A 14,695-nucleotide genomic window follows, 5' to 3' on the forward strand; every position below is an offset into this window, starting at 1 on the left:
GGTTTATACTCCGTCAGGGCACACAGACAACACCCACAAACTCCTGCAGCTGGCTGAAAGCTCAATTAAAGAAGAGCAATATAGCTATATAGGTGGATAATGGTGTATACTGCGTCAGGGCACACAGACAACACCCATAAACTCCTGCAGCTGGCTTAAAGCTCAATTTCAGAAGAGCAATATAGCTATATAGGTGGATAATGGTGTATACTGCGGTCAGGGCACACAGACAACACCCACAAACTCCTGCATCTGGCTGAAAGCTCAATTACAGGAGAGCAAGAATGCTAAGTCGCTGGATAACGGACTGTGTATACTGCATTGAAGGTACACAGAACACCCCCACTAACTCCTAAAGACGCCAACACACTACACAAGGCCGCCGCGCTGGCGGCCTTATATAGTGTGGGGAGTGTACTACACAGCCTGAGCTATGATTGGCCACAGGCTCTTTGTAGTATACACCATTAACGCAATAAAAAAAAGTATTATAACTGGTGTGATAGACCAGTGGCCCCCAAAAACGACAGATTGAAGCAGGGTGTTATATACCTTCTTCCACATGCATACTGCACTTCTCAAGAGACTTTTGTCACAGGGTCATTTAAAAAATGACAGGCAGACGAAGAGGCAGGCCCTTCCACGGGGGTGGTAGGGGTAGGGCAGGAGCAACAGGCTTGAGCCAAAGTGGCAAATTGCAGAAGGTGCGTGCCATTACGTCAAAGGATGCACCAGACTTGGTTGAGTGGCTCACTCAGCCTTACTCTTCTGCACCTTCCTCATCCTCTCGATCTGCACCCTCTTCACTCTCTGCTGTGTGCACCCCCAAAGACACTACCACCAACACCACCACCGTCATATACCTTCCGCTTGAGTCACAGGAATTATTTTCTGATCCATCACAAGACATTTCCGATGCGCAGCCATTCTTGACATTGGATCAGGAAGAGGAGGTAGCAACAACCGCCACTCAGCAGTCTGACGACAGTACCCAGATCAGCCCAAGGAGGAAATTGGTCCCCGATGTTGCTCCCTACTCCGAGATCTCTAATTATAGCGGTGGGGAAGGTGACGTCGATGATGACGTGTATAGTGATGTCACGTGGGTGCCCACAAGAGAGGAAGAGGAGGGGAGTTCAGAGGGAGATATGGACCAGCAGATAGGAAGGAGAAGAAGGCGGAACTTAGATTGCACAAGAGGGACAAAGCAGACTGCTAATGTATCAGGAGCGAGGCATCAATCATGTATGGTCACATCTAGCGCTCCCAGGACGCCGGCACATGGCTCCGCAGCGTGGGCTTTTTTCAACGTATCCACTGCTGACAATAGTGTTGCCATCTGCAATCTTTGCAGTCAATGCATAAGTCGCGGTAAGCTCAAAACTCACCTAGGGACCACCGCCTTAAGAAGGCACATGAGCTGCCATCACCAAGCCCAGTGGGAGCAACAGAATCCACAAAGCCACATTCCAGGCTCTCACCATCCAGCCTTGTCTTCTACTTCTCCTTCTCCTCTCTCCTCACAATTGTCCTCCACTCCACCTTCCATCATGCCATCCTCACATTTTTCTGCAAAAAGGCAGGCTTCCGTGGGCCAAATGTTCGAGTGTAAAAAAATTATGATGCTGGATAACCCTCTTGCCCAACGGTTGATGGCTGGCTTGTCAGAACTGATAGTCCGCCAACTGCTGCCATATAAACTGGTGGACTCGGATGCCTTTTTGAAAATTTGTGGCCATTGGAACACCACAATGGAAGATCCCAGGAAGGAAGTATTTCTCACAGAAGGGCATCCCAGCGCTATATGGCCATGTTCAGCTGCAAGTGAATGTATTTTTGGCACACAGTGTCGGTGCCAAGATACATCTGACCACAGACATGTGGTCTAGCAAACACGGGCAGGGAAGGTATATAACGTTTACTGCCCACTGGGTAAACCTTCTGACGGCCGTCAAGCATGTAACCCGTGGCACCCGTGTAGATTTGGTTTTACCGCCATGGATTGCATGCAGGCCTGGTTCTTCTTCTCCTCCTCCTACTCCATCCTCCTCCCTCTCCTCCTCGGCTGTCTCCTTTTCCGCTGCTAACGTCTCTTCCACTGTGCCGTCCAAGCTCCCCAGAACCTATTTGACATGCCAGGTGAGACATTGCCATGCTGTGCTGCATCTGTTGTGCCTGGAAGCCAAGAGCCACACTGGCCCTGCACTCCTTTCAGCTTTGCGTTCACAGGCAGATCAGTGGCTAACACCACTCAATTTGACAGTTGGTAAAGTGGTGTGTGGCAACGGTGCCAATCTGCTTAGCACATTGAAACAGGGCAAAATTACGCACGTGCCATGCATGGCACACGTCTTAAACTTGGTCGTGCAGCGATTCATTGTCAAATACCCTGGGGTCCAGGACATCTTGTGGCAGGCAAAGAAAATCTCGGCCCATTTCAGAAGATCTTACACGGCCATTGCTCGCCTTGCTGACATTCAGCGGCGACACAATCTGCCGGTCAGACGTCTTATTTGAGATTGCCCAATGCGATGGAACTCAACATTCTATATGCTTGATAGGCTGCTCCAGCAGAAACGTGCAGTTAACGACTACCTGTATGAACTCTGCAGAAGAACAGGTTCTGGGGAGCTTGGTTTTTTTTTCACCGCGCCAGTGGCTGCTCATACGTGACGCATGCAGATTTCTGCGGCCATTTGATGAGATCACCAAACTGGTCAGTCACAGCCATGGCGCCATCAGTGACATCGTACCTTATGCCTTCTTTATGGAGCGTGCATTGCGTCGTGTCATTGATCAAGCCGTGGAGGAGCAGGAGCAGGAAGATGAGGACGTCGCAATGCTGGATAAATTCCCAGGCGGGGCTACTCTATCTGAGACAAGTCAACAACAGGAGTCTAAAGAGGAGTCAGAGGAGGATGGTGCTGGGTCGGATGAGGAGGAGCAAGAAGAGCATGCTTTAAACCTTTCTGGGATCCCTGTTGTTGTGCGTAGATGGGGAGAGGAGAACGAGGAGGACGACTTTATCCTGCTTGATGAAGAGGAGCCAGGCCACCACACCACTTCCAGTTTAGTGCAAATGGGGGCCTTCATGCTCCAGTGTTTTAACAGGGACCCCCATATCAAAAGCATAGAGGTCAAGGACCAGTACTGGGTGGCAACGTACTTAGACCCCCAGTACAAACAAAATGGCAGAAATGTTACCACCATCACAGAGGGCTGTCAGAATGGAGCAATTACAGACCTTGCTTCGACAACTGCTGCATTCTGCTTTTGCGTGCGCTGGCAGAGGAGGAATTGCCACTCCCAGAGAAAGAGTTGAGGGTACCAATCCAACAGCGCCTGCAAGAAGTGGGTGGTTTCAAGATGTGTTGGTGACTTTTGATATGAGGTCATTCTTTCAGCCAACCCATCGACAGGTGTCATCCAGATCCAGCATCAGGGAACGCCTAGACCATCAGGTTTCCGACTAAATCGGGTTAACGGCCGATGTGGATGCTCTGAGGAGTGATGAACCCCTGGACTACTGGGTGGGCAGGCTTGACCTCTGGCCAGAGCTTTCCCAATTTGCAATGGAACTGTTGGCTTGCCCCTCGTTCAGTGTCCTGTCCGAAAGGACGTTCAGCGCAGCAGGGGGGGATCGTGACCGATAAGCGCACTCGCCTAGCTCATGACAGTGTTGGACTACCTGACATTTATAAAAATGAATGAGGCATGGATCTCAGAGGAATTCAAAACATGTGACCAGTAGACCATGTATATGCATAACTCTTTAAATGATTTATTTAATCAAAGCACACTGACCTTTTTTCTACCTTTGGCTCACTTCCTTGTACAAATAAAGCACACCGTAGTATATGCCCGTACCCCCGTTTGAAGAGGTTGAGTGGTGTCATATTTTTGGGTCCCGCAGCGAGTTGCTGGTATCAGTGCTGCTGTCAGTGCTCTCTATCACGGTGCTGGTGTGGTGTCAGTGCTCTCTATCTCAGTGCTGGTGTGGTGTCAGTGCTCTCTATCTCGGTGCTGGTGTGGTGTCAGTGCTCTCTATCTCGGTGCTGGTGTGGTGTAAGTGCTCTCTATCTCGGTGCTGGTGTGGTCTCAGTGCTCTCTCTCTATCTCAGTGCTGGTGTGGTCTCAGTGCTCTCTATCTCGGTGCTGGTGTGGTGTCAGTGCTCTCTATCTCGGTGCTGGTGTGGTCTCAGTGCTCTCTATCACGGTGCTGGTGTGGTCTCAGTGCTCTCTCTCTCTATCTCAGTGCTGGTGTGGTCTCAGTGCTCTCTATCTCGGTGCTGGTGTGGTGTCAGTGCTCTCTATCTCGGTGCTGGTGTGGTCTCAGTGCTCTCTATCACGGTGCTGGTGTGGTCTCAGTGCTCTCTATCACGGTGCTGGTGTGTTGTCAGTGCTCTCTATCTCGGTGCTGGTGTGTTGTCAGTGCTCTCTATCTCGGTGCTGGTGTGGTCTCAGTGCTCTATATCACGGTGCTGGTGTCAGTGCTCTCCATCACGGTGCTGGTGTGGTGTCAGTGCTCTCTATCTCAGTGCTGGTGTGGTCTCAGTGCTCTCTATCTTGGTGCTGGTGTGGTCTCAGTGCTCTCTATCTTGGTGCTGGTCTCGTGTCAGTGCTCTCTATCACGGTGCTGGTGTCAGTGCTCTCTATCACGGTGCTGGTGTCAGTGCTCTCTATCACTGTGCTGGTGTCAGTGCTCTCTATCTCGGTGCTGGTGTCAGTGCTCTCTATCATGGTGCTGGTGTCAGTGCTCTCTATCATGGTGCTGATGTCAGTGCTCTCTATCACAATGCTGGTGTCAGTGCTCTCTATCACGGTGCTGGTGTCAGTGCTCAGTCTCTATTGCGGTGCTGGTTTCAGACAGTGAGGGAGATAGCAGCGGAGAAGCCAATCAGCAGGCATTGCCAGCACCGTGGCTGAGGATCAGCACTGGACTGACACCTCCGGACCACCGCAGTGGAGCCCTGCATAGGTGGGGGTAAGGGTCGGGCTCAAGCACAGGTTGGCACACTGGGACACTGGCACTGTTATGTCAGTGTCCATGTTGTGGGACTATGTGTGCACAGCTAGTAAGTATTTTGTGGCTAAAAATATGATCTGGAGGTTTTTAAGGTTCGTTTGCCATTAAAGTCAATGGGGGCCGCCACGAACTTTGCGGTTCGCAAACTTTTGGCCGCGTTCGCGGTTCGCGTTCACGAAACGTCCCGTCTGAAGTTTGTCCATCACTATTTGCTAATGTATTGGATTTCTTTCCTCATTCCCTAATTACCATGATTGCAATATGCTGTAATTTATATGCTGTGCCCCTTTGTCCTCATGCATGCTGGAAGCTTTTCAAGTTCCTTTTTTGTCTTTCATGCATATTTGCCTTCACTAACTTCCCCAGCATGCTCTTTTGGGCCCATAAACCCATAGCCTAGTCACAATGTATTTTGTCAGCTCCATAGTATTGCTTTCCCCTAAACACCCACTAAAATGTGTACAAATGTTATTTATGTGCTTAAATGCAGAGTGCCAGAGTTTTTTTTTTTGGTGGGCCAAACTCATTAGGAACTCCCCTCCACCCAACTGCTAGGTCAGCTGATAGCAATCCTCTATCTGCTGACTTTGCCAAACCCAATACACACTATACCTACCTTTTTTCTGGTCAGATTTATGGATAAATTCACCAAAGCATGTAGTGCAAGGACCTGCCTCAATACTTTCAAATGCTACCGTTTAATGTTTTTTTTTCTCCTATTATTATCTTGATAGGTAATAGCAGAATGTCAAAATGTGCTTCCATTTGTTCCTTTTTTTTGTATTATGACACTTCTTACCCGTCCGGTGGGCTGCCAATAGTGTAATTAAGAAGGGGCTGGCCAAAGTATCACACATTATTTATGCATTCAGCTCTCAATGAAGTGGAGAGGGTCCAAAACACCCCTCCCACTAATTTTTTGCAATGGGCCATCAGATGGGGGGGGGGGGGGGTGAGGAATCTGATAAGGGGACCTTATACTTTTGGCTTTAAATACTCATTTCCAAAAATGTTATACTGAACTTGGTCATACATGTTTGTGTCTAATCCGCTTGCAATGTTGATGTGCAAAATCATTTTTTTTTCTTATTTGACTCCACAGTTTCCTTTAACGCCACAGTAATGGCAGATTGTGGCCTCCCACTTTGCCAGCCGTTGGGACTTTCCTAATTGTGGAGGTGCAATTGAAGGGAAACACGTCCGCATCGTCCCACCCCCCAACTTGGGGTCCTACTATTATAATTACAAGGGGTATAATAGTATTGTGATGTTGGCGGTGGTGTCAGCGACATATGACTTCCTGTATGTGGACGTGGGGAAAAATGGCCTTATGTCGGATGGACGGAGTTATACTGGCGTCTCCAGAGTGGCAGACTGGGCTTGCCACCTCCAGAGGAGAATGTCGAAGGACTCCCCTTTGTTTTCGTCACGGATGAGGCGTTTGCTCTGGCAAAACATCTGATGCGGCCTTTCCCGATGAGGACCCTCACCCCGGATCAGAGGATCTTTAATTTGTGGCTGGCCAGAGCCAGAAGAGTAGTGGACAACACTTTCGGGATAATGGCCAGCCGGTTCCGCCTATTTTTGACTCCAATCCACATGGCGGAATATAAACTCGATCATATTGTGCTTTCGTGCTGCATTCTGCACAATTTTTTGAAAAACACTCAGCAAACTATGTGGCCTCAGTTGGGCCTGATGCAGACATGCCTCAAAATGTCAATCTGACGGCCCTTGAAGCTGGTTGTCCTGGCTTGCCCCCCCAAAGCACCCGTGAGGTCAGATCAAGATATGTGGAGTACTTTGTGGGTAGGGGGGCCATTGATATGCCAGACAATGTCTGAGAGGCATTTTTTTATAAAAAAAAAATGTGAAACTCCAATAATCTATGTTTTCATTTACTACTTGGTTTTGTTTTAGGTATATCCTAGGTTTTATTTGGGGTTTTTTGGGCCTTTTTCTACAACAGTGCAAACCCAATTTCAGAGTGAGATGAGGTGATAGTCTCTTCTTCAGATAATCTTATTATGTTGGGGGTCTGCTACACACACACCTTGTTTTTGTTGTTAATATATGTAGTGCATTACTGACCATATATATATATATTTCTGCTCCATGGCAGAAATATGTGGGGTCATGAAAATGGTGATTGGGGAAATTTAAACATCACTGTGGGTGTCTATGCACTACAAGTGCACCTGAAACTGCACTTGGAGTGCAAAATGGATTTGCCTTTAGTAAATACCACCCATTGCCACAGAAAACAACAACTTTTCTACAAATACTGCTTTTGCGCATTGAAAAAGGAAGCCACACATTGTTGACAATTTAACTTTTTACTCAAAGCACATTCACATGTGCGTTTAGAAAAGGGTTTTACAACAAACCAACATATTTGGTGTATATAAAACATTATTTTTGGTAACAATTTTCTAACTTGCCATTTTTTTGTAAACCGGCATGTATCAAAGTATAACATACAGAACACAGGAACTTACAAAGTTCAACTTTGAAAAGTGAAGACAATATCAGACATGAGTATATACAAACTGTGCTGATATTGCCTTCATCAGATGGGGTGTCACCCCTGGAAAAGCCAAATTTGGAAGATGCACACAAATTGAGAATCAAAAAGTGGCCAGTTTCCTCCTGTTCCCATGCCCAATGTCAACATGTGCTATCTCCCATCATAGGGTATCAATGTACGTGTTTTGGGGGTGTAACCCCTTCATCTCAGCCACTTTAGTAGCAAGGAAGGGGTTGCACCCACAAAACGTGTACATTGATCCCCTATGATGGGAGATAGTACATGTTGACACACTGTGTGCATCTTCAAAATTTGGCTTTTCTAAAAATATAAAAGTGTTTTTGAAAAATTAAAATGGATGCTAGCTAGTTTTGGGTGTTTCAGACTCTCCCTAAAACATCAATGACGTTCTTCATTTTTTCTGAACATCATTGATGTTTTTCTGGATATTCTCTAAATCGCGATTGCACCTCATGATCTCCCCAATGAGGATCTGGGCACTTTCACTGGTAAAATGCAATTCTTCTTCCACAACATCCACATCACCTAAAAAGAAACCAAAAAAAAACACACCATGTATTATAAATATGCAGGCATACATTGATTAGCTTACCAGAAGCTGTGGTCTCCGACCCTCACCTGTTGTGGTGCCAATTTCGTCAATCTCTCCTTCCTCCTCCTCCTCCTCTGCTTCTGGTGTTGGTATTTCCCCTTCTTTGGGAGGTGTGGGGTCCCTGGTGTCCTTAGACGTCCCGAGTCTTCTCTCCCCTATGAGAATGTAAAAAAGGAATACTTAGCACACAGATATTTGAGGGCAGAAATAGGAATATGAAACATTGCTTGGAAGTGTCTTACAATTGTGTTTTTTGGCAGAGTTCAAAGGTGAAAACATTATTTTTGACACTTTCTAAAGCTGGAATACTTACCTGCTGTGTGAACAAATGTAGTCAAGTGCAACTTGGCAAAACATCATTTTTGGAGTGGGCTAACGAACGATATTTATTACCAACGTTTGAACCCATGAACATGAAAGTGGCCATTTTAATCTGTACAACATTAAATCAAAGCACATGGAGCAGTATGCAAGCAATTATAATAATATGAACACACGGCAACTACTTACTTTTTTGAAGAACTCGCTTGATCCTTCTGTACTGATCGTGCTCCCTCAGTTTCAGGTCTGACCAGCGTTTCCTTAGTTGATCCTTGGATCGTCGTACCCCAAAATTCTTCTGAAGACTCTTCACAACTTTAGTCATGATCTTGGCCTTTCTGACATTTGGGTTTGGGTAAGGTCCATACTTCCCATCATAGTCGTTCCTCTTCACTATGTCCACCATCTCTCCAAAAGACATATTTGAGGCCTTAAATCTTCTCCGGAATCGGGATGTTTCAGGCTCCAGACTTTCCTCGTCCTCCTCCTCATTAGTAAAATTCTGATCATGCCCCTGCTGTGTTTCTGCCATGTGCTCTCCCCACTGCGCCAAAAGAGAAGGGGCAGGGAATAGACTAGAAAGAATGTCAGGGGCGGGTGTGTGTCGTATATACGATCTGTGAGCAGAGGGAGAAGCTGACTCACTGATCGTTCAAACAAAGGTACAATTTTAACTTGGTACATCACTAGCCTATACTGCTTCTAGATTGAGGCCTGTATTGGGACAAGATTAGGAGTTTAGCCTGACATTAGGGTTTGTCTTGTGTTGTGTCTTGCAGATACTATGGATGGGTTTAATGACCACAGCTTTCTCCCCCTGTTCATCGACAAGTACAGGGAGCTGCCCTGTCTTTGGCAAGCTACACATCCCCACTACAGCAACAAATTAAAGAGGCAGGCAGCGATGGAGAAACTGCTGGAGTTTGTAAAGCCGTGGTCCCCAGGGCAGACATCACCTATTTAAGAACAAAAATTGGTGGTCTGAGGAGTACATATCTGAGGGAGTGCAAGAAGGTGCTGGAGTCCATGAAAACTGGAGCAGCAACAGATGAAGTTTATGTCCCCAGGCTGTGGAACTATGAGAGGATGCAGTTTCTGTCAGACCAGGCTGAGTTCAGGGAATCCCTCTCTACTCTTCCTTCCACGCTCCCTTCTACGCTTCATTCCACCCCTGCTGAGTCTTCCGACGCCCAACCTGGGCCTTCCAGACAGGAAAAACTGGAGGAGCCCAGCTTGAGCCAGGTATAGTATTGTTCTACATTGTTTTTGGAGTAAAAACGAATGATGTTAGCTTGATTTTTGCTCACTAATTGCTGATTTTAGAAAGTGATTCACATATCAATAGACAGTAGTGGCCAAAACATTTGGGCCAAGAATGAAAAATGCTGGGCTCATAATGATAGTCTTTTCTATTTGTTAACAATTTGCAACAGTCAAGAGCTGAAAATTGTGTGTGTTTGATGAACCAAAAACTAAAACTAGGTCCTTTTTTCATACACAGGAAGACCTCAGTCAGGAGGAGGGTGTGGAATGCAGCAGCCAGGAGGTGGCTGTGTAACGTGGCAGCCAGGAGGAGGCAGGGGTAAGTGGCAGCCAAGAGGTGGGCAGGCCTAGGAGCCGGGTCCCTCCCTCAATCCTGGGTCCCTCCCTTCCGCCTTCCACCCAAAAGGGCCAGAAGGGGGGGGGATGTGGAGGAGTCGGCTCTGAAGCTAATTTGGGAGGCTTCAGCCACCCCCACATATCAAGAGGCCTTTGCCACCTTGGCTGCCTGCAAACTCCAGCAAATGGATGAGGGGCAACACCTTATGTGTGAGGAGCTCATTATCCACACACTCAATAAGGGGTTGTTGGGCAAAATCACACAAACAACACACTTGTGTGATTTGGACCATGCTCCTCCTCCTTCTTTCACACCTCCAGCACCACAGCCACAGCCTGGAAGGAAGCGTGGAAGGAAGACCAGAGAGTGATGGCCTGGGTTCAGTCTGGTCTGACAGAAGATGCATGCTCTTGTAGGACCACAGCCTGGGGACATAGATGTCATCTGCTGCTGCTCTAATTTCTTGGACTTCAGAACCAGACTGTTCTCCCTCAAATATGTATTCCTCAGGCCACCAATTTTTGCATTTAAATAGTTGATGTGTGCCCTGGGGGCCAAAGGCTTCGCTAATCTCCCCAGTTTCTCCAGCGCTGCCTCCCTCTTTATTTGTTTCTGACACCTAAATAAAGTTTTTTTTGGGTTCAAGAAATACTTGCCTATGTGTTTTACTTCAAAAAGGACAGTTTGTTTGTGAGTAGGCAGGTACATTTCAAAAATACAAAGTCAAATTAATAACAAGGGGAACCATCACCAAACAACCTCCTAGAGATTAAAAAAGAAAACAAAATAAAAAGATAATAAATGGTGCTGTGGTAAGTTGACACACAAAACACACCAAAAAAAATTCCAAAGATGAGCAAACTGTCAAAAAAGGAGATCTTGATTAAAAAAAACAACCACAAAATTTAAAACAAAACAAAAAAAAAAATGATTGGGGAGATGTGACGATTAAAATATTGTATTCATGAAATGAGGAAAAAGAATAAAGAAATATGTTTTGGAGAAGTGTGTGAATATGAGCAGCAAAACAACTTCATTCTTGTAGCATTCTAAAGAAAAAGCGCTGCATTAAAGAATTTTTAACATTGCAGCGTGACGAATGTGCTATATCGATTACGAATGGTAGTTTTACCTGACCGAGCACTTCCGTCTCAGAATTTATTCTGAGCATGCGTGGAACGTTGTCCGTCGGACTAGGCTACACACGATTGGAACTGACGCGCATCGGATCATGTCAGAAAATTTTATAGCCAGCTCTCAAACTTTGTCGGTCGGATATTCCAACGGAAACAGTCCGATGGAGCCCACACACGGTCGGATTATCCGACAACATGGTCCGATCGGACATTTTCCGTCGGAATATCTGACTGTGTGTACAAGGGCTTAGGCCCCTTTCACACTGGGGCGGTGCGGGCGTCGGCGGTAAAGCGCCGTTAAAAAAAATGCTTTTTTTTAGCAGCGGGATGCGCCCGCTAGCTGCCGAAAAAGGGTTAAAACTGCCCGCAAAGTGCCGCTACAGGGAAGTTCTTGTGGAGTCTTCTGTTCTATTAACATACTATAAAAATAAGACATAAAATGTCTCAGTACATCTCCTTTCAAACAAATCTCTTCAAACTCAGTCAGTGCCTTTATTTCTACATATACTTTTGATTTAGATCTAATAAAGGCTTCTAATTGCCTCATTCTGAAGGGATCTAACTCGGATGTTATTTCTTTTTCAATATCTTTTTTTGTCATTAACCGATTTCCTACCGAGAAATGACAAATTCTGCTCATACCTCTGTCTCGCATTGTTTTGAATTTTGGATCCGTTATTCCCGGTTGAAATGCCGGGGTACCCAGGATGGGAAGGAGCGGACTGGGATTTCTTGAGATAGATGTTTTTCTAAATACTCTTTTAGTTGTTCGTAATGTCTCGCTTAATGTTGGATGTTTTCTCACTCCTGCTGGCACTTCTGTATCTGGGATCCACACTAGTCCTTCCAATGGGATATCTATCACTGCTTGTTCTGCCTGTATCCACAGTTTTTAATTTTTGAGCCTACATCATTCCACTACTCTAGCTAAATGTGTAGCTTCCTGATATTTTATTGGATCTGGGAGTCCTATCCCTCCTTTTCCTTTGGGGAGTACTAAGATATCTCAAAAGTACTCTTGCTGGTTTCCCGACCCAGATGAACTTCATAAATCTTGATCTAAGATCCTTAAAAAAGCTTGGGGGGATCGTAATTGGTATAGTTTGTATTAAATATAGAAGTCTTGGCATCACATTCATCTTAATAATATAGGTTCTCCCAAACCACGTAAAAATCTCTTTGTCCCATTTTTGAAGATCACTTTTAATCTGTCTTACCAATGGGATATAGTTAAGTTCAAACAGTTCATTTAGATTTTTTGACATTTTTGTTCCCAAATAACTTATATATGAATTTTTCCATCTAAAATCAAATTGTGTGGATATCGCTTGTAGATGAGACGAATCTATCTCTACCCCCATTGCTTTTGATTTTCCATAATTTAATGATGTTAGATATTTTCCCATATTCTCATTAATAAAGACGGGAGAGATGTAATTGGGGCAGTTACAAAAAAAATCAAATCATCTGCATAAGCTGCCAACTTCTGATCTTCATTTTTTTTATTTTTACCCCCTTGAGATTGTTCCATTTAAGATGGAGAATGGCTCTGATAATCTATTATTCACTTTCACCCTAGCACTTGGTTTTGAATATAAGTTAAGGATCCATCTCAGCATCTCCTCTCCCAGGCCTATATTCTGTAGTAGCGCTTTTAAGAATATCCATTCTACCCGATCAAATGCTTTTTCTGCATCCGCAGATACTATCACCATTGACTTATGCAGTTTTTGTACCAGGTAAATTGTGTTCACCACTCGTTGTGTATTTTCTCTTCCTTCTCTCCCTGGGATAAACCCCACTTGATCTGGGTGTATTAGTTCCGGAATCAAATTTATCAATCTCATAGCTAATATCTTTGTGAACAATTTAAGTTCCACGTTCAGCAGCGAAATAGGTCAGTAGCTGGGACACAGAGGGATCCTTTCCTTCTTTTGGTATTACTGTTATATGCGCCAGTAACATTTCTGTTGGAATTTGCTTCCCTTCACGTGTTGAATTGTAGGCTTCCATAAATCTCAGAGCCAATTAACTCCCTGGTTTATTCCCAAATTCATAAAATCTCTGCTTCTCTCGAGTTAACTTTGCTTTCACTTTTTCTATTAGTTGGAGATTTAATTTTTCACGCAAACCGTCTAATTTCTGTTCTACTGCTTGTGATTTTTTATGTACTATTTCTAGTGCCCTTATATCTTTAAGCAAGTTATCGATCGTTTCATTCAATCTGTGTCTTCTATGTGCTCCCAGAGAAATAAATATTCCTCTCATAACACATTTGTGTGTTTCCCATATACAGAAAGGTGTTGTTTCTCCTATTTTATTTGTTGCGAAAAAAACATCCAGTTCTTGTTCTAATTTTTCCTTATATTCATTGTCCTTCAGTAATGTTTCATTTAACTTCCATTGTCATTCCCTTGATTCCGCCTCCCCTAACTATCACACAGCTCGTCGGGGCGTGATCTGATAATGTAAATAGGCCAATTGAGGCTTCCACTAGGGATGTAATCACATTCTGGGAGATTAGAATGTAATCAATTCTAGAGTAAGATTTATATTTTGCCAAAAAAAATGTATAGTCTCGGGGGCGTGGCCTGGATGGCGAACTGAGAGGACGCGTGGTCTAGAGCTCTGCTGGTGATCCGACATTAATCCTCTTATTTAAAGCACCATTTACTTTTTAAAAGACCCCGAGCTGCTCCCGAGCTGCCCTAGATGTCCTACAAGACCAGACGTAGGGGAAAAAAGCTTTATTTCCCACCTGGCTCGGAGGTTGTTACCCCGAAGGAGGCCCCGCACGTGCCGGTTCCTGCTGGAAAGGCACGTAATATGGTGATGCAGACCGCAATGGAGGAGCGATCGGAGGAGACTCAGCCAGGATTCCAGGACGTGATGGCAGCGATCGCTACCTGCCAAGCTACTCTCACGAGTAAGATTGAAGCGGTGCAGCTAGGCGTGGGACTTGTTCGGCAAGATTTGGACAAGCTCCGTTCTCGGGTCTCGGAAGTGGAGCAGAGAGCGGGCCACACAGAGGATACGGTCCAGGATCACACACCATCCATCCGTACCCTGCAGACGAAGGTCCGCGCTTTGGAATATAAAGTGGACGACACCGAAAATAGAAACCGAAGGAATAACCTTTGGCTGGTCGGTATGGCGGAGGGCGTGGAGGGAAGGAATCCGACCGTGTTTGTGGAGAAGCTGCTGAAGAGTTTGCTGCCGGAGGCGCAGTTCTCCCCGTATTTCACGGTGGAGCGCTCTCAGCGGATCCCCCCGGTCCCTGGACCACCTGCCGCCCGCCTGCGTACGCTGATCTTCCGGATGCTTAATTTCGGAGAGCGGGATGAGATCCTCCGAGTGTCTCGCAGGGCGGGCGAGCTGAAATATCAGAATGACAGTTTACTTTTTTTCCTGGATTACTCCATGGAGACACAGAAACTTCGTAGATCCTTCGACCAAGTTAAAGCGTGGCTGA

General features: G+C 45.7%; 2 protein-coding genes across 2 annotated transcripts in view; both read right to left on the reverse strand.

Moving 5' to 3' along the window:
• STAC2 (SH3 and cysteine rich domain 2) overlaps nucleotides 1-14,695 on the reverse strand; it is a 1,207,844-nt gene that overhangs the window by 464,174 nt on the left and 728,975 nt on the right. The gene's annotated exons all lie outside the window — the stretch shown is intronic.
• Nucleotides 7,830-9,458, reverse strand: LOC143935527 (uncharacterized). The gene is made up of 3 exons (XM_077459469.1): nucleotides 8,677-9,458; nucleotides 8,193-8,321; nucleotides 7,830-8,099 (listed from the first exon to the last, which is right to left on the reverse strand). Exons 1-3 carry the CDS (start codon nucleotides 9,017-9,019, stop codon nucleotides 7,966-7,968), a joined length of 606 nt encoding a protein of 201 aa, XP_077315595.1. The 5' UTR covers nucleotides 9,020-9,458; the 3' UTR covers nucleotides 7,830-7,965.

Source organism: Lithobates pipiens, unplaced genomic scaffold (genome assembly GCF_037356315.1).
Source record: "Lithobates pipiens isolate NorthernLeopardFrog02 unplaced genomic scaffold, aLitPip1_a1.2 Scaffold_28, whole genome shotgun sequence".
Classification (NCBI taxonomy): Eukaryota; Metazoa; Chordata; class Amphibia; order Anura; family Ranidae; genus Lithobates; species Lithobates pipiens.

Bases quoted from the DNA above. Each gene is read 5' to 3' on its own strand.
- LOC143935527 (XM_077459469.1), bottom strand. From the start codon at position 9,019: ATGGCAGAAACACAGCAGGGGCATGATCAGAATTTTACTAATGAGGAG. The intron at 8,322-8,676 runs GTAAGTAGTTGC...ACATTCTCATAG, and splicing joins CAAGCGAGTTCTTCAAAAAA to GGGAGAGAAGACTCGGGACG. The intron at 8,100-8,192 runs GTGAGGGTCGGA...GTTTCTTTTTAG, and splicing joins CGAAATTGGCACCACAACAG to GTGATGTGGATGTTGTGGAA.